The sequence below is a fragment of the Xyrauchen texanus genome, chromosome 2, assembly GCF_025860055.1.
Source record: "Xyrauchen texanus isolate HMW12.3.18 chromosome 2, RBS_HiC_50CHRs, whole genome shotgun sequence".
Lineage (NCBI taxonomy): Eukaryota > Metazoa > Chordata > Actinopteri > Cypriniformes > Catostomidae > Xyrauchen > Xyrauchen texanus.
Window position 1 is genome coordinate 58467084 of NC_068277.1, and position 22803 is coordinate 58489886.

The 22803-nt window shown below is 38.5% G+C and overlaps 1 protein-coding gene across 1 annotated transcript; it reads left to right on the forward strand.

The window, feature by feature from the left end:
• The first annotated feature begins 7386 nt into the window (after positions 1–7386).
• LOC127655596 (galactose-3-O-sulfotransferase 3-like) lies at positions 7387–9033 on the forward strand. Its single transcript, XM_052143490.1, has 2 exons — positions 7387–7469; positions 7767–9033. The coding sequence occupies exons 1-2, from the start codon at positions 7387–7389 to the stop codon at positions 9031–9033; spliced, it is 1350 nt and encodes a 449-aa protein (XP_051999450.1).
• The last annotated feature ends 13770 nt before the right edge of the window (positions 9034–22803 follow it).

A 22803-nucleotide genomic window follows, 5' to 3' on the forward strand; every position in this document is an offset into this window, starting at 1 on the left:
TTTTAAAGTGTTATCAAATATTGTTTAAACTAATTCGAATCAACACACCTATAACCCATTAACAGCCGATCACCAGGGGAAATGTCGTCCTTTGCAATCAATGGACCCACTTTCAGTAACAGCTCGTCAAACTGTGTCCTGCCCAGCCTGAAATACTGCTGGAACAAGACCTCATCCAGCCACAGCCTCTGCACAAACCGGTGGTACTCCCCATACTGGCTGCGAGCCTGAATGATCTTGTGGTCCCAAATATCATAGCGTTTGCATTTTTGGTGCATTTAGATTGCCGCAATGGCAAAGAGCACACGTTGATTGACCTACATCTTTGAGATGATTGACATGATGAACATTTCATGAGACATTTTATGCGATTCTGTGAAAATAAAAATGCTGTCTCAAAATCTATAGGGCGCAAAATGTCTGTGTAAATACACCAAATGTTGCTTTAGATGCAGCTTCTGCATCTCTTTTGGAGTGTAAAAGTGGCTTAGCATTTGTTGCTGGCACTTTGGATGAAAACAAATGCCTTGTCACATCTGTATTACATTAGCGCTAATAATAGTAACAAGGGATGTGCATGGTAATTTTTTGTAATATTCGTTATTCAGTTATTCGTTGTGAGTTGGTACTTGGTAATAAAGAAGGTTTATTGCATTGAAAATGCTTTAAACACTAATCAGAATAGCAGGGAATAAAGTGCACATTAAGCTATGAGCCCAAATAGCACAATATATACACATCTTCACATTTTTAAATCACACACTAAATCAAGTCAAACAAAAATAATTAAACTGTCACTGTAACCGTATTCTTAACCAAGGGAAAATACGTACTGTAATTTAAGTGCCGAACCTGATATGTGCTCTGCTTAGGTAGGTTCAAATTTCTGAGGCAGCGAATGCTAGCATTGTGGTTTATTAGCCTCTTTGGGATGCTTTATTGGGCACTATATTGGAAACACTATGGTCTAATAAAGTGCCAGACGTGGTCTTCTGCTGTTGTAGCCCATCCGCCTTAATGTTCAAATTGCTGTGCATTCTGAGATGCTATTCTGCTCACTACAATTGTACAGAGGGGTTATCTGAGTTAATGTAGCCATTCTGTCAGCTCGAATCAGTCTGGCCATTCTCTGTTGACCTCTCATCAACAAGGCATCAGTCTACAGAACTGCTGCTCATCGGATGTTTTTTGTTTTTGGCACCAATTAGAGTAAATTCTAGTGACTATTGTGCGTTAAAATCCCAGGAGATCAGCAGCTACAGAAATACTCAAACCAGCCTGTATGGCAGCAACAATCATGCCACGGTCCAAATCACTAAGATCAAAATTTTCCCCATTCTGATGGTTGATGTGAACATTAACTGAATCTCCTGACCCAAATCTGAATGATTTTATGCACTGCACTGTTGTCGCATGATTGGCTGATTAGATAATCGCATGAATGATTGTTGGTATGTTCCAATTAGAAAAGGTGGGACATTTTTATATTTAATCCAGCTGCCACAAGAGAGAAGATGGATAAGGTTGCTAGCGCTGCTTGAGCGCAGTATACTCCAGCTTCCATTGATTTGGGAGGAGAGTAGGTACTGTTCTTAGTACAAGAAACAGGCTTAACTTTAAGACTTTTTTTTTAACAAACTTATCGCTTGTGTGTGCGCTTTTACCCCCAGTCGAGTTCACAAAGTCGTGGATCCTGAATGTCCTTCCTCCCTAGCCCCGTAGCTCACGAATTTGGCGGAGGAGTTCGCAGCCAGACCCACTATGGGTGCTAATATGCCCTGTAATAGGATAGGTGCTCCACAGGTGCCAATTACTCAGGTAACCCCCTATGATGTAGTTTCCACGATACGGTCTCCCTGTCAGTAGATCCGCATCTCCCTTGGGCAGAGCCCTCTCTGCCTCCTGCCGCCGTGTTTATAGAGCTCCTCCTTTTTGAGGCAGGACCTACTCCCCTTCCATGTGTGGCTGATGAGCCCACCTGTGGTATTGCCACATGTTGACCTCCCCTTTGGGCAGGATGTGGTCTCGTTGGGGTATTTTTCCCCTGAAAGAATAGGAACGGAAAAGAACACCTTGCCAAATGCATATAATAGTGTTAGATGGCCCCAGCTGGATGGCCCAGGTGGCTGGCGCGATCTGCTCCCATGCTAATTACGTTGCTTCCCCTCCTCAGGGATGTGGTTACGTGCAGACTGATGCATCTGCTGTTATTCATGCATCAGCTTGCTTGCATCTGCATCAGCATTTCACGTAACATGGTTCAGCTGTTGTGGCGTATTTCTATAGGGACCCCTTGTGTCACTACATCGACACACCGCCAAGTGAGTCCCTCTTGCCACAACGCTGTGCTCACTCGCTGCTAATCAGTACAAAACCTTAATGAGAGTGGGCATTCCTTCTCCTTTTGTACCTGTGTGTCCGGGGAGTGGCATGCAATTTCCACTCGCCAATTCTCATTGGCCTTTTCTCAAAAGAATAGAGCGAGAGTGACCCCTAGTGTCACTACATTGACACAACGTCTCGTTCCCTCCATCAGGGAATGGAGGTTATGACAGTAACCAAGACGTTCTTATGTATTTATTCAATGTTATTGTTTTTAAGAATGTGTGGTGAGAATTAATTTTATTTAAATAATGGTTTGTTCCAATAAGAAAAGGCAGGAAAATTGTGTATTTAAACCTGCTGCCACTATGGGAGAGAAAAAAGGGTGGACAAAAAGTGTTTGAGCACATGGACGAGGTTATGCCAGCAATACTTGAGTGCAAAAATACTCCGGTCTCAATTGTTTAGGGAGTAGGTACTGCTGTTAGTACCAAAAACAGGGCTTTTAGACAGTTTTTTTTATGTAACCTTGTTTTTAGAGGGGCATTCTCAGTAAATATTTATCTATGCGATTAATTGCAGTTAATCCGATTAATGAATCTGCATACCACGTAATGAATTTGATACAAATTTGTAATCGTTTGATGAAAACCATTGAGATGCAACACAACCAAAGTCTGTCTACATGGACTAAAAATTGTAAATAGTGCAGACAGAATTAGGACAATAATAGGGTTATGTTCAATGATATGAAACTAAACAATATTTTGACAGTTACAGACACTTTTTTTATTGTCTAAATACTTTTGTGCTGCCACAATATATGTACTGTATATTATGTAATGTATTTGAATTATTTTCATTATAATATTTGTTATATATTATATTATATTTAAAATTCTTTAAATTGTTATACTAAATTATCTTTATTTAGGGTTCTTTCTCAGAAAAAAAATATATATATATATATATATACATATATATGATTAATTGTGATTAATTTATCAGCATATCATTGATTAATTTGATTTAAAAACAATTATCGATTGACAGCCTTAAATTTGACTCTATATACTTCTTTTCCTGTCAAAATGTATTTAGTTCCTTCTTAGAAAATTAAACAATATGTAACAATAATATTTTATTAACATTTTCCAAACAAAGCCTTCCACAATATAAAGACAGGAATGCACTAAAATAACCCCAATTTAAATAATATATAACATTTTCCAAAGGTGAAAAAATTTATTTAAATATTCATTGCAATGAGCATTAAATCTCTTAAGCTCTCATCCTCCACAATGTTAATCATGGCTATCTACTTTACTACAGTAATCGTGAATTTGCATTCACATTATTCGCACCGTTTTAAACTCCTGATGAAAAGCGCTTGCAAAAAATTTCTTGTTGTGCTTTCAGTTCTGGTACTGAGCACGTAAATGATAAATTATAAAAAATTTGCTTTAAGAAGGAAGCACAACATGGCACCGGGGAGACGCTGATGCTTCACTCCAGCAAATCATGTGCATGTAGCTTTCACAGGTCCCATCTGGGTTTATTTTGTACAAAACATCCGGTTAGGGAGGCTTTCTCCTTCACTTGATCATTGACACAGAATCACTGTTGTTTGTGGTGTGTGCGTCAGTGTAATGACCCTGGACGAACACATCTAAAAGGTATCCAAGGCATCCAAGCAGTGTTTGGAACTCACACGGAGCAGAATGAAATGTCAAATCGCTAAATGCGTTAATCATGATTATGAAAAATGTACGCGTTAATTAATCGCATGCGTTAATACGTTCATTTCGACAACTCTAGTAAAAACACTAGTTATGCAGTTATAAATGTCACAGTATTCCTACTGTACATCTGACCTCGTGTCTCTTCTTTAGCATCATCTGTCCCAGACATCTATGACTGTTCATGCCTGGCTGGCCACTTCTAACGCCGCTTTTGGAATGGTTAAACAAGCTTGGATATAGCACAGTAACTCTACACATTCTCCAGAGAGTGTTTTAAATATACATTTTGGTTGTTTTGCAGAATCTTCAATGCAATCAGGTAAAATATTTACACTATACCTAAAGGATTTACATTGAAAAGTCAGATTGATTTTCCTCAAACTTGATTATATTGATTATGCTTCGTAAGCTGACATCATGTAAAAGCCTTTTACCATTTTACGTGTACGGTCTTAAACCGTTTAAGCAAAAAAAAGCTTTGATTGAAACTGTTGATGCCCCCACCCTGACTGACAGTGAAACAATCAGCATTGCCCCCCCTAGACATTCAAGTGCCCCAACAAAGATCGCATCCTAGTACCGGCCCTTATCATAACCATATCTAATCTTGATTCATTCGAATAGACTATGTACAATATGTACACAAAACATACACTGCATATACAAAATACAATATATTTACGAGGTCTGTAATGGCGTACCAATGTGCAACTGTAATGAGCAGGAAGAATAGGACAAAAAATCTGATCGCAAGAAATGAAGAATAAGTCAAATAAATAAATAAAATGTGAGTACTGAATCTAAAATCCCTCTGATGTCATTAGATTCACTATGGTTTTGAAGACTGTCCTCAACACATTCATTTATTCATCAATGAAGGCAGTGCGGATCAACGCACAGAACAGATTTTTTTGAAGTGCACGACCAAGTCTGAAACTTGATCCCAGCATTTCTAACATGTCATTAAGTGAAATGCAATGGCTTCTTTTTAGCTCAAACAATGTGTGTTTGTGTTATGGGGTATGTAATTTTCTCTACAAACACAGAAAGCAGACACAGACTCGATCAACTTCTTTCTGTACTTGATCATAGTGCCTCTGTGTGGGTCTCATGTTACTCTGTACTGCTGTATGTCTCGGAATCGTTAGGAACACAATCAGTGCAGGGAAAAGGCCGTCGGTCTTGAATGTCAAATGCTGAGGTTCTCACTGGTCTATTGAAAGGTTCTTAAAGGTGCTCTATGTAATTTCAAGTTTTACATGTACAGAAATGAACTTTAACTAGGGCTGAGCGATGTATCAAATATTCACAATATAATCATTAGGATTTTGCAGGCAATATAAAATGAAGCAACATAGGGAATATCATGATGATTTAAACGCAATTTGAATTTCCTAAACAGTGAACAATTCTGTGTTCTGTGAACAAAAAAACAATTACATAGTGTTTTCATTAGGGCTGTCAGTTTATTAAAAATGTTAATCCAATTACATGTGCCGATTTATTACATGTGCGATAAATTAATCGAATGAATCACCATTTATCACAAATCAATATTCACAGAGAAAGGCCCTTAAATGAAGATAATTTAGTATATAATTATTAAAATGACCATTTTATATATATATATTCAATTATTGCATTATATACGGTATATACTGTATGTTGTGGCAACAGACAAGTAAAGCATTTAGACAATACAAAAAGTGGCTTTAAAAGTCAAAATATTGCTTGTTTTATTTCCATATCATTGAAGATAATTCTATTAAAGGCCTAATTTTGTCTGCTTTATTTTTAATTGTTGGCCTCTGTACTCAGTCATCAAATGGACGCTTTTGGAGTGTCTCACTTTGGATGTGTCACTTTTCACTAGTTTTCAACATTGTGTTTTTAGGATGCTGTGTGAAGTTAAACATTGTTTGAAACTTTGGAAAACCCATCTTGAGAACCCTGCATTCTGTTGTTCTCGGTCCAGCTGTATTTGAGCCCAAGAGTGCATCATTGGTGTGGAATGACTGGGCTACTTGCACTCGTTGTTTTGAGAAGGTGTGTTGCCTGTAGAGCAGGAGTTCTGCTCATTGCCCCCTGCTGCTACCACAGATTTGCAAAAACATCAAGGTGGTGCAGCGTGAAGCATTTGCATATTTCCATTGATTATGTGGGGGGTTGTGCTTGCTTGTTTTGATTCCCCCTGGAATCTACGCCCCTGCTCAGATCGCTTATGTTTCATGAAAAGTCTGTACTTGGTGTACATCAATTTATTCCATTCATACTGACATAGCAACAATTTCCAGTACCAGTGTTTCTGCAAAAAATCCTGTGCACAATCATAAAATTCTGCAAACAATACTGACCACTATAAAATCATAAAATCAGAAGCAGATTACTTTGATTGTGATTGAAATTGTGTTGCTTTGTGTTGCTTTTTGTAATGGGCCTATCTACATTTGTGGTAGTATTATCAAGTTCAGACTTTGCCATTGCTGTTGTTTATTGGCATTGGGTAGTGAGATAACTTATCCTTCTGTAATGCTAATTAAACTAAAGTAGTATCAGGCTTGATCGGTGGAAATAAAGCCAGTTTGAGTAGAAGTGACATTCGATATCGTGAGAGTGAAAGGGAATGGAAGATGAGATAACTGTAATTAGAAGCCGAGAGAAGGGATGCCTTGACTCGTATGGATGTTTTCCAATAGTTTTTTAGCACTAGACTGGCAATGCTGTCAGAATGCTTATACGTGGCACCTCTTCTTTCCTTGTTCCTGGGTCTCTTTGTCTTGGAGCAAATGATTTTTCCACATTGTAAAGCAACACTGTTGAGCAAACCACAAAGTTTAAAGGTGCTTACACGCTAGCTCTGACACACTAACAGAGCAATTCTTGGATAGGAATGTATTAGATGCATTTTGAGGCTGTGAAAAGAGCTGGGTCAGTTTGAAAGCAAGCAGAAATACAGCAAAATTTTTATTTCCGAAAGCACAACAGGACCACCTGTTTGAACTTCTCATTAGTCAATAGATGCCTGCATCAGAGTGGATTGCAGCAAAAAAAAAATTGGTAGCATAAAAGAGCGTAACTTTCACAATCCCTTCACGTTTTTTCTGTATGTCTGTGCGATGTACCACTGTTGAAATCGATGCATTTGCAACATTCTTTGATATAGCGTAAACTCAGCGCCCTCACTCTACTTGACTAAATATTTTTTACTCATGAATCCACATGAATGTTTAGTGTTTGGTGTGTGGATGTGATAAATATTCACTTCTTTCTAATGCACTATGCTTTTCTCTCTCGCTCTCTTTTGCAGCGAAATAAGCTGGAGATGTCTCAGAAGAAGATATTCCTGGTATTGATAGCCATCTGTATGTTCAGCTTGTTTCTGCACCATAGGGGACACTTGAACTTGTAAGAGCCTTTGAATGCTACTTCCATTTGTCCTTAACCACTCTTCTGACACTTTTTGCTCTATTTTTTTGGTTTAGCCTGCTGAAAAGACTGGATTCATGGCCTTTGTGTGTTTAAACTGGTTTAGCTTCTTAGGTCTGGTCAAGCTGATGTTTAACTAGTCTAAGTCATATATGCTGTTTTTAACCAAAATGTTATTTTTTTTTTTGTCTGCATGTCTTTTTTATTTTCTCTCTATATTAATTTATAGCTGACTGTAATGATTTCTGTCTCTGTTCTCTCTTAATCTGGCCGTAGGACATTTGAGGCGTTCTGGCTGAGTTGTCCATCCTCCACGAACTCCTCCACTCAGGGCAGTAGTGGTAGTGCTCTTAAACACACCAGTGTAGCCTTCCTGAAGACTCACAAAACGGCCAGCTCCACTGTCCAAAACATCCTGTTCCGGTTCGCTGAACGTAACAACCTCTCCGTGGCGCTGCCTGTTACCACCTGTCAACACCAGTTCTGCTACCCTCAGCCATTTAGTGTCCACTTCGTTCACCCTTACACCACATCCCCTGATATTATCACCAATCACTTGCGGTTCAGCCATTCTGAGCTAAGACGCCTCATGCCCAGAAAAACAGTTTACATCACAATATTGAGAGAACCAGCAGCCATGTTTGAGTCTCTGTTTAGCTACTTTAATCAGAATTGTCTCAGCTTTAAACGAGTACCAAATGGCTCTTTAGAGAATTTTCTGGATCATCCTTGGAGATACTATCGTCCAGAAGAGCTGGATTCGATGTACGCAAGAAACACACTTACCCATGACCTAGGTGGTGATAAGGATCATCCATCAAAAGAGGCACCAGCATATGCAAAACGGTTCGCTGCAGAGGTAGATCGAGTGTTCTCATTGGTGATGATCTCGGAATACTTTGATGAATCATTGGTACTGTTGCGCCGTTTGTTGTCTTGGGACCTTGACGATGTTCTGTATGTTAGTCTCAACATGCGCACTCCTGACTCAAAGAGCAGCCTTTCCAGTGAAAATACAGCCAAAGTCCGATCCTGGAATGCCATAGACTCAGTGATTTACGATTACTTCAATGCCTCACTTTGGCGGCAGCTGAGATCTCTGGGACTACCATGCGTTGAGCGGGAAGTCCAGCTGTTACGTCGGTCTCGTGATAGACTTGTACGTGGCTGCTTTGGTGGAAATTTGCCAACGCTTCGCTCAGCTTCTCAGATCAAAAATAAGGCATTGCGACCTTGGCAGCCCAGTTCCAAAGTTGCAATTGTTGGATATGATTTACCAGTCAACATTACACAAAAAGGCCAAGTCCCTCTGCGAGACGAGTGTCTAAAGATGATAATGCCAGAGGTGCAGTATACACAGCTGTTGCTCCGATCAGAGTCATTACGTTATCGGAGGCGGTTTCCATTACGGAACTCCAAGCAGATTTTACGAACTGTGAGACATGTTCGGTCAGACAGAGAGCCCCCATCTCCGAGTTTGATACAGCGACCCTCAGAGACTATGGCTCGGAGCACCAGAGGGGCACAACAGCTTTCCCAATGACCAGGTTGGAAACATAGTTAAACATTTTGCTATGTTAATTCCACTCAAATGTTTCTCAAAATGAAGTGTAAAATATTTTAGGAAAATCTATTTTGCCGTCTACAAACCTGGATTGTGGAATGTCTCTAAATTCTCAAGGCCATCTCTTCATATACTGTATATACCTTCACACATTGTTTGTATTTAAGCCATCAATACCCTGGAAAGTCCAGCTAAACCAGCCTCAGATGGTACCTTGTTTTACTTGCTTTCTAGCTGGCAGAAGCTGATCTTTTTTGTTTTTTAACAAACTTGTCTAGATGATTCACCAGTTGTTGACACTGGTGTTGACCTGGTAGAATATCTGGATTAATGCTGGTTTGAGCTGGTAGACACCTTCGTAGACACACTAAACCATCTACCATGTTACAACCATGCTAAATTGTTCCAAAAGGCAACCTCAGAATCTACCTGGTTTTAAACAGATTTTGTACGGTTGCAGCTCAAATTGTATTGCTATTATTTGTCCATCCTGTTCCAGATTGTTGATCAGATTTATTGTAGACTTGGTCAAGATGGTTTAATAACTGGTATTCCACTTTGGGAGACACCCATGATCTATCCAGCTACCTACAACAAACCCGCTACCATGTTCCAAAAAACAGCTTTACCACCTTAAGCTGGAGAGACCTGGTTTTCCCAGCAAGGCCCCAGAACAGACGCTTCCTTGTATATGGGACAAAAATGTGTTTATTGTATTTTGTTTGTATTCCAGTCTCTGGTAATAGAAGAATTACTACCAAGCAAGTCAGAAACCCAGAATCATGTGTTGATAATGATGATGCAACCCTCTCAAAGGACTTTTAAATTTTTAATAAGTTAATCTTGAGCCTTTTCTTGGGCAGTGCTTAGGTTACACAGCCATACATTTTCATGAAGGCACTATTGAACATACCAGAGAGACTTAGCCTTTACTAGAACATGAGCATGCTGAGAGGAGAATTTATATATTAAATGGCCGACAATCACTATGATAATGTAATCTGCAAGAGTGAGCAGTGTGTTTGTCTTGTCCTTGTGTGTTCAAACATTTTGGGATAAAGCTTTATAACACAGTTCACTTGCAAATAAGTAACCCCTTTAGTTATATTATGGTAGGAAAAACAACTCCACACGCTATAAAGGCTGAGTTAATTAAAGCTATAGTCACTGTGTAATCTCTGCTCCACTAATATCACCGAACCGAATTACAATCAATTATATGAGTTTGGGACAGGACTACCTGTTTGATCACACAATGGAAGATGGTGGTAATGTTTTGAAAACCTGTTTGAAGATCTTTTTCAATTATTTTTGGTGATGCTAGTGGCACAGTGACGTGCAGTGCATAAACCGGGTAACCAACCCCCCCACACACAACTTATTATTTCCACACAGTCCTCTTAAGTCTATTTTAGTCTTACTTGTTCTGTTGTGTTTCATACCATTGCTTTTTATTCGGTTGCTGACACGTTGATATTGACAACATGGTCTCATAAATGGGGCAAAATTATGATTATGTACAATGCTGGAAAGTTGCCAATTAGTCCATTATTTGAAGAAAGTAATTAAATTCAGCCGGATTCGTTGTAGTAAAATATCCATGGGTTAATTCTGCATTCCATTCAATGTTGGAATTGGGATATTCCTACTTTATATTCTCAGAATCCTGAAAATAAATGCATTCCATTGCCAGCTGTTTGGAAGATGATGTGTAAGGAAACAAAACTGCAACACTCCCATTCGATTTCGATTCGCTGGTGTTCTGTCACTGGAAACCCTTTCAGCTAATAAACAATGCAGCAATGCTAGCATTGGTGCCACAGGTGTATGATTATCAAAAAAGAGAGCATAATTTACCATGTTTTGAACACCTGTCTCTGCAAACATTTGTTAAACAAGCTTTAATATCTTGAAATGTAGGAATGTTGACTCATTAATCAATATTATTTAATAAGAGTGAATGTTTATATCTAACTTTGTACATCTCCTTGGGTGCCGACATGTTTGTGTGACATCATGCAAATTCATCTTGGTGAAATCAAGACTTGAAGTGGCGTTCCATTGCACTTAACTTACCAGGAAGTTTGAAAATCCTACTTTCTGAGTTGAATGGACTGCTTGCTCTGTCTGTAGTCTGAACGTTCCACGTTCAATGCGTAACACCTTCTTACGGGGGAAAGAATGTTTCATAATTTTAATAATTTTTCCATCTCCATTTATGTCACCCTTACTCTGAAATGTTTTAAGGGGCTGACTGCACACCACTGGAAATACACTAATGCACTGTAGCTTTAAGGCCTGAAACATACTCAAGTATGTGAGCATAAAGGCATCAAGCTGCACAGGCAATAACATACAGAATTGCAATCTAATTAATTTCGCAATTCTTTTTGGTCCTGAAGCCTCTGAAGTTACATACTTCAGACTTTAAACATAATTACATGAGCTTGCTCAATTTCACGTAGTTGTGTTTTGAATTTGATGCATTACTTTCATCTGCATTTGCGTACCTGAGTATATTATGTTTCTGACTTGTTTAACTTTGTAACAATTCCACTGTGATGTAAAGTGTTTTAAGCGAGTCTGAGATGTGTTAATGGTGACCGCCATCATAAACAGTCATGAAGTCACCCCAGTGCCAGTGGAATATAAATCCACAGTCAACACTTTAAATCACTCTCCCACTGACTGTGTCTTTGTATTTAAAATCACAACGTTGCATAGAAACTGAATACCTCTTAAAGAAAAGCCTCTAGAATATTTAAAGATTTTTTTACACCTTTGCTGCAAGGTTTGCTTGAAAAAAAAACTTATTTTTGGAGAACATGAATCAGATTATTCTAAAATTGCTGCTTCCACTCAAACCTTTCTGCAATAAGAATGCCCCTAAATGTAATTGCACTGCCCATTGTCCTGTGTTGAGATTTAGATGCTGGAGTCAAAAAGTTTCTCAAACTTTATCTAATATGCCATATGTTTTAAACTATGTACTTTATTTTAGAGAAAAAGTAGTGTTTTGAGCAATATATTGTACAATAATGATGTATACTATGACAAAATTACATACATCATACATAGATCAAAGTGTCAATGGACCACTTGAAACAATAAGCCATCCATAAATAAACTCCCAATTTACTCTAGATTATAAGTGAGACATATTGTTATATCTACCTTAAGTGGTCTTGAATTTAATTTACTTCGTTCCATAAAGCCACAAACTGCCAGGCATACACATGCTCATATATGGTTTAATTTCTCTGTAATGAAAAAAAGTACAGTGAGATGTTGGTCTGAGCTATATATACAGCATTGCAATGGTGGCAGTGATGGACACCAAAGTTGCTTAGCATGGTTTATTTCTATCAGCTAATACACATTGGTTATATACCTACCAAATTAGGTTGTTATTTCTCTTCTGAGTGCTTAAAAGAAATTGGGGTAACACTTTATTTTACGTAGTCCTTGATACAGAGTAATTACTTAGTTAATTACTTAGTAATAAACGTTGTAATTACATGTACCAAAATGTAATTAACATGTAACTAAGTTATGGTACAGCCTGTACTTACAGATTGTAATTACACACATGTAATAGGCAGCTACTGTTACACATATGTAACAAGCCGAGTCTGTTACATACGTGTTACAAATATGTAACAAGCCGAGTCTGTTACATACGTGTTACAAACTTGGTACACTGTAATTATGTAAGAAAGTACTTAGTACCACACAAGGTAACAAGAAGTACTTAAATATATTAGGCTACTAAGGTCTGCAGTTACATATGGCAAACGTGTAATGCTTTTGTAGCATTACATGTATGTAACATAAAATAAAGTGTATCAAGATTGTACTTAAGTGGACTTCATGTGTATCTACATACCTTATCCATCTTAAATAACCCACTAGTTCACCGCTAAAATACATGCATTAGCTTCTTTATTACATTAAAATTACAGAAAATTACACAGGTATAAGCTACGTAAAATAAAGTGTATCAAGACTGTACTAAAGTGGACTTCATGTGTATCTACATACCTTGTCCATATGTACCTTAGTTTGAATTAACTCTCTAGTTCACAGCTTAAATACATGCATTAGCTTCCTAATTACATTGCAACTACAGAATATTACACAGGTATAAGCTACGTAAAATAAAGTGTATCAAGACTGTACTTAAGTGGACTTCATGTGTATCTACATACCTTGTCCATATGTACCTTAGTTTGGGTAAACTCACTAGTTCACAGCATAAATACAAGCAGTAGCTTCTTAATTACATTGCAACTACAGAAAATTACACAGGTATAAGCTACGTAAAATAAAGTGTATCAAGACTGTACTTAAGTGGACTTCATTTCTATCTTACCTTATTCATATGTGCCTTAGTTTGGGTAAACTCACTAGTTCACAGCATAAATACATGCATTAGCTTCTTAATTACATTGCAACTACAGAATATTACACAGGTATAAGCTAAGTAAAATAAAGTGTATCAAGACTGTACTTAAGTGGACTTCATGTGTATCTACATACCTTGTCCATATGTACCTTAGTTTGAATTAACTCTCTAGTTCACAGCTTAAATACATGCATTAGCTTCCTTATTACATTACAACTACAGAATATTACACAGGTATAAGCTACGTAAAATAAAGTGTATCAAGACTGTACTTAAGTGGACTTCATGTGTATCTACATACTTTGTCCATATGTACCTTAGTTTGGGTAAACTCACTAGTTCACAGCATAAGTACAAGCAGTAGCTTCCCAACTACATTACAATTACAGAATACTGTATTTTAACTCAATAGTGTAGAGTTGAATTGATGTGGTTACCCTTTCCATCCACCTGCCTGCACACAAAAGGTGACATTATCAAAATGACAAGTCAAATTGTAAATTTATTTTCCCCCTTCAAATACAACATATAATTAGCAATGTAATTAGGAAGCTAATGCATGTATTTAAGCTGTGAACTAGAGAGTTAATTCAAACTAAGGTACATATGGACAAGGTATGTAGATACACATGAAGTCCACTTAAGTACAGTCTTGATACACTTTATTTTACGTAGCTTATACCTGTGTAATTTTCTGTAATTGTAATGTAATAAAGAAGCTAATTAGGGCTGGGATAAGCGATTATTTTTTAAACGATTAATCTAGCGATTATTTTTCCGATGCATCGATTAATCTAACGATTCATTTTTCCAGTCCGATTCGATTTCGATTCGATTATCTACCCATGAATTGACTAATAGCAATTTATACATGTTGATTTACATATCTGAATGAAAAAAACATTAATTCCTTAACATTGCAATATATGTTTATTGCTCTTAAAATTCCAAAATTAAAGACTATACAAGTGCAAAGTAATGCATTCTTAGTCAGAGTTAGCATTCAATAAAACCTTGAAGCCTTGAAAACACATAGGCCTAGCTTACTGAAAAAGTGCATCTTGTAATTCTTCTTTCAGATTAAAATAACAACTTAATGTCTAGCATTCAATAAAAAAATAAAGGTCACCCAAAATACTTGTTTAGAGCAATTGAAAGAATACAGTAACCAATGTAAACTTGAGGGCTTTAAGCTAATACAGAAAGTGCTTTTCCAACAAAAATAAATAATGAAATGAAACATTCAGAATTCAACATTTATGGGCCTAGCTTACTGAAAAAAGCATCACATGCAAATAACAACTTACACTTTCCTTTCACCTTAAGAATAGTGTGTGTGTGTGCGCGTGCGTGCGTCTGCAGCGTGCGGATAGCGCCTCTTCAGGTGCTGGTGCATTGCCGTGGTGCTAGAATGGAAGGCCATCTCCATTTTGCAAAGACGACATATCACGGAATTGTTTCCTTTTAAATGAAAGAATTCCCATACTTTTGAGGAGCGAGTGCGTGCCGCCTTGCACTTCTGATAGTCTGAGGAGCTACTGCGTGTTGCTACTACGCTCGGCGCCACCATCTTTGTTTTGGGTCTGACGAATCGACGCGCATATTTTTGCGTCGACGTATTTTTTAGCGTCTACGTCATCGCGTTGTCCCAGCCCTAAAGCTAATGCATGTATTTAAGCTGTGAACTAGAGAGTTAATTCAAACTAAGGTACATATGGACAAGGTATGTAGATACACATTAAGTCCACTTAAGTACAGTCTTGATACACTTTATTTTACGTAGCTTATACCTGTGGAATTTTCTGTAATTTTAATGTAATAAAGAAGCTAATGCATGTATTTTAGCGGTGAACTAGTGGGTTATTTAAGATGGATAAGGTATGTAGATACACATGAAGTCCACTTAAGTACAATCTTGATACACTTTATTTTATGTTACATACATGTAATGCTACAAAACGTACACATTTGCCATATGTAACTGCAGACCTTAGTAGCCTAATATATTTAAGTACTTCTTGTTACATTGTGTGGTACTAAGTACTTTCTTACATAATTACAGTGTACCAAGTTTGTAACACGTATGTAACAGACTCGGCTTGTTACATATTTGTAACACGTATGTAACAGACTCGGCTTGTTACATATGTGTAACAGTAGCTGCCTATTACATGTGTGTAATTACAATCTGTAAGTACAGGCTGTACCATAACTTAGTTACATGTTAATTACATTTTGGTACATGTAATTACATCGTTTATTACTAAGTAATTAACTAAGTAATTACTCTGTATCAAGGACTACGTAAAATAAAGTGTTACCGAAATTGGTTATTTATAGGAGTGACAACTGCATTTTAAAATATTCAACAAAAACAAAATTCATGTAGTGATGATCTAATTTTCCATAAATTAATGTACAGGGTGGGCAAAAAAAGGGGGCACTAGGTTTAATTTGCTCATATCTTAAAAATGCTTAAAGGCGTTTGCATGGTTTCTGCCGTACTTTTATGACTTTTTGTGAACAATTAAGTGACGTCATTGTGAGTAACAACTTGCTACACATAAATAAGTAAATTGTTTACCAAACCCTCACCTAAGTTTGCTGCCATTTAAAACTTAGCTAAATGATTTATTTATTTATTTGTTGCAAGTTGTTGCTCACAATGATGTCACAGTGACATCACTTTGTAGTTTACAAAAAGACTTAGAAGTATGCAAATAGTCATGCAAACACCTTTATGCATTTTAAAGATATGAGCAATCAAACATACTGGCCCCATTTTCTTTGGGCGCGGGGAGCACTCAGTAGTATGTAGAGCTAAAATAGTTGTTAATAGAGCACAACAGAGAATAGTACATGAAAATATTTAATAGAGAACTTTTAGAAACCTCAAGACAGGCCTATCATGAGCTCCAAGATTTTTATTTGATAATTTCTTTAGTCATTAACTATACTTTTTTAATTATTATTATTTATTGTGTTTAATATCCAAATTTACAGTGAAGAAATACACTACCCATAATCAGGAGGAGACTCACAGCAAACAAATCATAGTAAAAGAGCTCCGATCATTTAAAAAAAATAACTAAATATCACAGTCCCAAAAAGCATTTCGGATCACGTAATCAAGAAGGTTTTTTAAACTACTCTAGATTTTTATACTGTATATCTGAATACTTTGCAATGCACTTAAATGAAATGTCTTCATAATATATTATTATATGTAAAATAAAACTAGTTATTGTCATTGAAATCAATTTAGATTGTATTGTTTATGCTCTAGTTATGTCATTTGCAATGCATCATGGGACTGTAGTTCATTTCTTAATAAAGTAATTATGTACATGTTTATGTAACCTTTTGTCTATTTTCTAATACTTTTTTGCTTAAAGTTTTTAATGTTGTGATTCATCTAGAAGCTGGTTGTTCTGATTCATGGCTTAGAACTCTTAATTGAATATTGTTTTTATTCAAACCCACATGGAGGAAATTAATGTTAAGATACTTTTGCTACCAAGGGTGCTGAAAAAGTTTGCAGGTACTGTTGAGCTATTTTGATACCAATTGCACCCCATACACTGTAAAAACTGACTTTAAGGTTTAGTTGTATCAACTAGCTTTTTTGAGTTGACAACTAAAATGTCATGCCAAATTAACACATACTTAAATTGGATTAACAATCATATTTGCCATTTCAACTCACTTAAAGTTGACTGAAAAAGCAAAGATGTGCCAGCTCCCAGCATGCATTGCAGCATTAAATAATTAGTGTTGTATGCTTATTTTGTTTGTGCTGTTTTTGTCATTACTGTTAGTTAATAGTTGTGTGGTGATGTTAATAGCTTATATTTTATTTAATGGTGTTGAGTGTCACCATTATTGAGCTTTTTACTGAAAAATCTGTGACTCCCGTTCAAACAAATGATTATCCAGATAAAATATCACCTGTCACTATGGTTAGTTTGTTCAAAAATTGCTTACACCCAATGAGTTTAACTGTTGGCATCCATGTTTGCAGTTGAGAGATGGCAGACTGCTGCCTTGGTTATCAAGAATTGAGAGTTCAGGGTAGTCGCGACTCTTTTACACTAAACGATAACTTTTCACACCCCTAAAAATGCAGTTGTCACTCCCAAAGCTGTGCATTGTGTATCTGATAGTTTGTCCTGTACAGACTGTCAGGAGCATATATTAAATGACAACACTCTTAACTTGCTCACCTTTCAAAATAGAAACTAGATACTGCAAATTACAAATGTTAGAGGAAGTGGTTTGTGGACCTAATGCATAACAAGTCAGAATCTGTGCCCTCAGAACTTTACAGAAAGATCTGCAGATTTCAGCAGAATTGGAAAGCTCACCACTCACAGGTTTCTACACATACCTTGCTCCTTGCGTGTGTTAATTAAATATCTTACATAATTTGATAATGCTTTCAGCTATAAAAGTGTAGTATCTCTGTTTTTCTTATTTTACCATGTGTAAAATGATTCCACAGATTTTTGACTGAAGTCTGTGCACAAAATGTGAAAAGAGTCTGTAGAATCCATCTGGGCCTGCCCATTAGGGATTTAGAAAGTGCTATTTGGTTGTATGTAATCTACTTTCTGTTTAATGAACATGAACAAAGCAGTTGTGGGTTACATTTACATTTATTTATTTAGCAGACACTTTTATCCAAAGCTACTTACCAATAAGGAACATAAGCAATTGTTATTTCCCTCATATTAAATTTAAAGGTGAACAGATTAAAATAAAGATTTATTCTGTGAAGTGCTAGCCACTTTTTGGTCTAAAACTGCACAAATTCTGGATGATATAAATGATAGACTTTGTTCCATAAAAGTCATTCTTTCATACTGTTTTTATTTAACTGATAAATGTTTTAATTACCCATTTAAGTCTGTATAGGGACTTTGAATAAAATGCTGCTGACAATCTAAGGTTGGCTTCTGAAGCCGTGTATGAGGGATGTGAAAACATTGACCATTAAAGCTGGAGAAATGACTTCCTTTAGGCTCCTGTGCTTTTTTCCAAACTTTGTATAGTTCCCCCTCTGTCACTCACACTATGTTTTGTCGAATTAAGTGACACAAGGGGACTTCCTGGGATGCCAAACATACCTCTGAAACGGAGAAAAGGCCAATGTCAATTTGGCAGACAGAATTTGCATGCCCCGCCTTGGACATACGGTATAAAGGGAAGCGGGGCAGCGAGTGCAAGTCAGAATTTTTCATTTTCTTTTTCCTGCGGACCAGAGTCCCCTTGCAGCAGGTGCCCAGACATGTCGTAGTGACCAAAGACGCCTCTCGACAGGGTTGGGGCACCATGTGCAATGGGCACGCTGCTGCTGGCCTCTGGACAGGACCCTGGCAGTGTTGGCACATCAACTGCCTAGAGTTGTTGGCTGTATCTCTTGCCCTACGGAGGTTTCTATCACTACTCCGGGGCAAGCACGTCTTGATCCGTTCAGACAGCACCGCGACGGTAGCGTACATAAATCACCAAGATGGCGTGCGCTCTCGTCATATGTCAGAACTCACCCGCCATCTCCTCCTTTGGTGTCAGCCATGACTCGGGTCGCTGCGCGCAACTCACACCCGCAACACGACAGCGGACGCGCTGTCGCGGCAGGTTTCGCCCAGCGGAGAGTGGAGGCTCCACCCCCAGGTGGTCCAGCTGATTTGGGACCAGTTCGGCAAGGCAAAGATAGATCTCTTTGCCTCCCAAGACAACTCTCACTGCCCAGTCTGGTACTTCCTGACAGGAGCTCCTCTCGGGTCAGACGCAGTGGCACGCAGCTGGCCCCGGGGGCTGCGCAAGTACGGATTTCCACCAGTAAGCCTTCTTGCACCGGTGCTGTGCAAGATCAGGGAGGACGACGAACAGGTCATCCTGGTGGCCCCTTTCTGGCCCACCCGGGCCTGGTTCTCGGATCTTTCCTCGCAACAGCACCTCCCTGGAAAATTCCCCTGAGGAAGGACCTTCTTTCTCAGGGATGGGGCACCCTCTGGAACGCTCCACGTCTGGCCCCTGGACGGGATGTGGAAGATCTAGTGGATCTACCACCTGCAGTCATAGACACGTTCAACCAAGCCAGAGCTCCCTCCACCAGGCAACTTTACGCACTAAAGTGGCGCTTGTTCACGAATTGGTGTTCTTCTCAAGCCGAAGACCCACAGAGGTGCGCAGATTGGTCAGTGCTTTCATTCCTGCAGGAGAGGCTGGAGGGGAGGCTGTCCCCCTCCACCTTGAAGGTGTATGTAGCAGCCCACCACGACGCAATAGATGGCAAGTCCTTAGGTAAGCACAACTTGATTATCAGGTTCCTGAAAGGCCCTGCATGCGTTCTCTGTCAGCGACACCTGCCTGGAGTTCGGTCTCACGTTATCCTGAGGCCGCAACCGTGCTACGTGCCCAAGGTTCCTACGACCCCCTTCAGGGACCAGGTTGTGAGCCTGCAATCAAGCTGCCCCGGGAGGAGGCAGACCCAGCTTTCTCGTTGATGTGTCCGGTACTTGCTTTACGTACCTATTTGGACTGCACGCAGAGCTCTATATACTTCGGCGGATGGCAGAAAGGGAACGCCATCTCCAAACAGAGGTTAGCTCACTGGGTCGTTGATGCTATTTCCTTAGCTTATCACACCCAGGCCGTGCCCACCCCCTTGCGGGTTCGAGCACACTCTATGAGAAGTGTGGCATCCTCGTGGGCACTGGCCCATGACACCTCCTTAGAAGACATCTGCAGAGCAACAATACCAATGCCAGATTTTATAATCTCAGGGTTGAGTCGCTCTCGTCCCGTGTTTTGTGAGGTCCGAGCCGGTAGAACTTGGTAACGCGGCACAACTGACCGGTTGTTAGCCACTAAGTGTCGCTCCCTGGATGTTCTCCTCCCTAGCCTTCTGGCTTGGGAATTCAGCGGAACGATTGAACTGGCCATTAGGGTGCGGGGAACCTAAAGTCAGTATGTGACACCTCTTTGGGAGACAGTTGCCTCTAGCACGCAGTAGCCTGCTTGCACCTGTCTCGGCAGTTCACGTAACACGGTCAGTCCGTGGCGTTTTTATATGGGACCCCTTGTGTCACTTCATTCTACACAACGTAGAGTGAGTGACAGAAGGGGAACGTCATGGTTACTGTTGTAACCTCCGTTCCCCGAGGGAAGGAACGAGATGTTATATCCTTCCTGCCACAGCACTAGACCTACCACTGTAAACAGCCTGTAAAGAGATCAATGGAAAGGAGGAGGCGAGAACTGGCTTTTCAACATAAATAATATTTTAATAATAAACTAAAACAGAAGACACAAACACACACGACGGACATGTCCGGTAATGATCTCTCTCTCCCGCACGATCCCCTGCAGTCGACCTTTATCCCTCTCGGGGAGGCTTGATTAGCCTAATACAGGACCAGGTGTGTACGATCATGACCCGGCCCCGCCCTCCACCCTGCCACACGGCCGTACCTTATTTTAGGCTCCTCATTGCAAAATCCTGATGGCACTCGCTGCCCCACTTCCATTTATACCCATATGTCCGGGCTGGGGCATGCAAATTTTGTCTGCCAACTTGACATTGGCCTTTTCTCAGGTTCAAAGGTACGCTTGGCGTCCCAGGAAGACCCCTTGTGTCACTTCATTCGAAACAATTTCTCGTTCCTTCCCTCGGGGAACGGAGGTTACAACATTAACCATGACATTTTCTTCCTTGTTGTCAGGTAATAGTTCAAAATTTGACTAACAAAAGATTAACAATTGTTAGTCTGAAAAGGAGAGGGTGGACTCAACTGACTTACCCTGACACATTTTCCAATTCAATAAGTGGGGCAAATTGAGAATAACACAATAATCCAATAATACATTAATGTTTGATGACATGGATGACCTAGAAAGAAAATTATGTATGTATGTACACACTGTATATATACTTGGATTTAAAGAAATAGTTCACCCTGAAATGAAAATGCTGTTATCATTTACTCAGCTTTACGTAGTTCCAGTTCAAGTACTTGCTTTCAATGTTCAATGTTTGAAATGTACTTAAATATCAAAAGTAAAAGGTACTGGTCTATTAGGCTATTGCTGAATATTTTTGGCAATTCAATATACTTTATCCTCCTGCTTATTTATATTTAAAGGGATAGTTCACTAAATGCAAATTATCTCATCATTTTCTCACCCTTATGCCATCCCAGATGACTTTCCTCTACAGAACACAAACAAAGATTTTTAGAAGAATATCTCTGCTCTGTAGGTCCTTACAATGCAAATGAATGGTGACCTGAACTTTGAAGCTTCAAAAGTCACATGAAAGTAATCTACAAGACTCCAGTGGTTTAATCCACATCTTCAGAAGAGTTATGATAAGTGTGGGTAAGAAAAAGATCAATATATAAGTCCTTTTTTACAGTAAATCTGCACTTTCACTTTCACATTTTGAACATACACCAAAAAAAAAGGACAAAAGGCAGCTGTGGTTGCCAGAATAATTATATAAATATTAAAATACATTACATTTACATTTATGCATTTGGCAGATGCTTTTATCCAAAGCAACTTACAGTCCACTTATTACAGGGACAATCCCCCCCGGAGCAACCTGGAGTTAAGTGCCTTGCTCAAGTACATAATGGTGGTGGCTGTGGGGATCGAACCAGCGACCTTCTGATTAACAGTTATGTGCGTTAGCCTACTACACCACCACCACTTGTAAACAACTTTACAGAAAAACCTGTACATTTTACAGTTTAAATCTGTTGTTTTAGGGTATATTTTACAGTGCAGTACTGTTGTTTATATTATTACATTATAAACTTAATATATAAACCTTCTGAAACCACACAAATCTGCTTTCCTCTTTGTAATGTATTGTTAATCACTGCAGTAATTAAAGAAGAGCACATGATGACATGAGGTTCATCAACAAAGTCTCTTCCAGGAATAATGACCAAAAAACATGTAGAGACAGTTCTCAGTGTCACTCTCACAAACACTAAACACCATCAGGGTAACACATTTGAAATTAAAATAACACAATAAACATGAAATAAGTACAACACATAACACCTCAAAGTACATAGCTGATATTAAAAATAAGAAGAAACATAACCATAAATTATAATGAAATGTAATGGGTCACGCAGAGAATTCTGGGAATGCCCGATTACTGTTTTTAAATGTACACTCTTGTTAAACATAATATAAATCTTAACCGTTAATTATACGGAAAAATCATACTTTTTACATATAAAAAAATGTTTTTTACTATAAAAACGTTTTACTATCTTTTTTTTAAATATATTACATTTTTTAAAATACATTTTATGGTTACTACT

Coding starts and splice junctions, on each gene's coding strand:
- LOC127655596 (XM_052143490.1), top strand. CDS start 7,387: ATGTCTCAGAAGAAGATATTCCTGGTATTGATAGCCATCTGTATGTTC. Junction 7,470..7,766: donor CATAGGGGACACTTGAACTT/GTAAGAGCCTTT, acceptor ATCTGGCCGTAG/GACATTTGAGGCGTTCTGGC.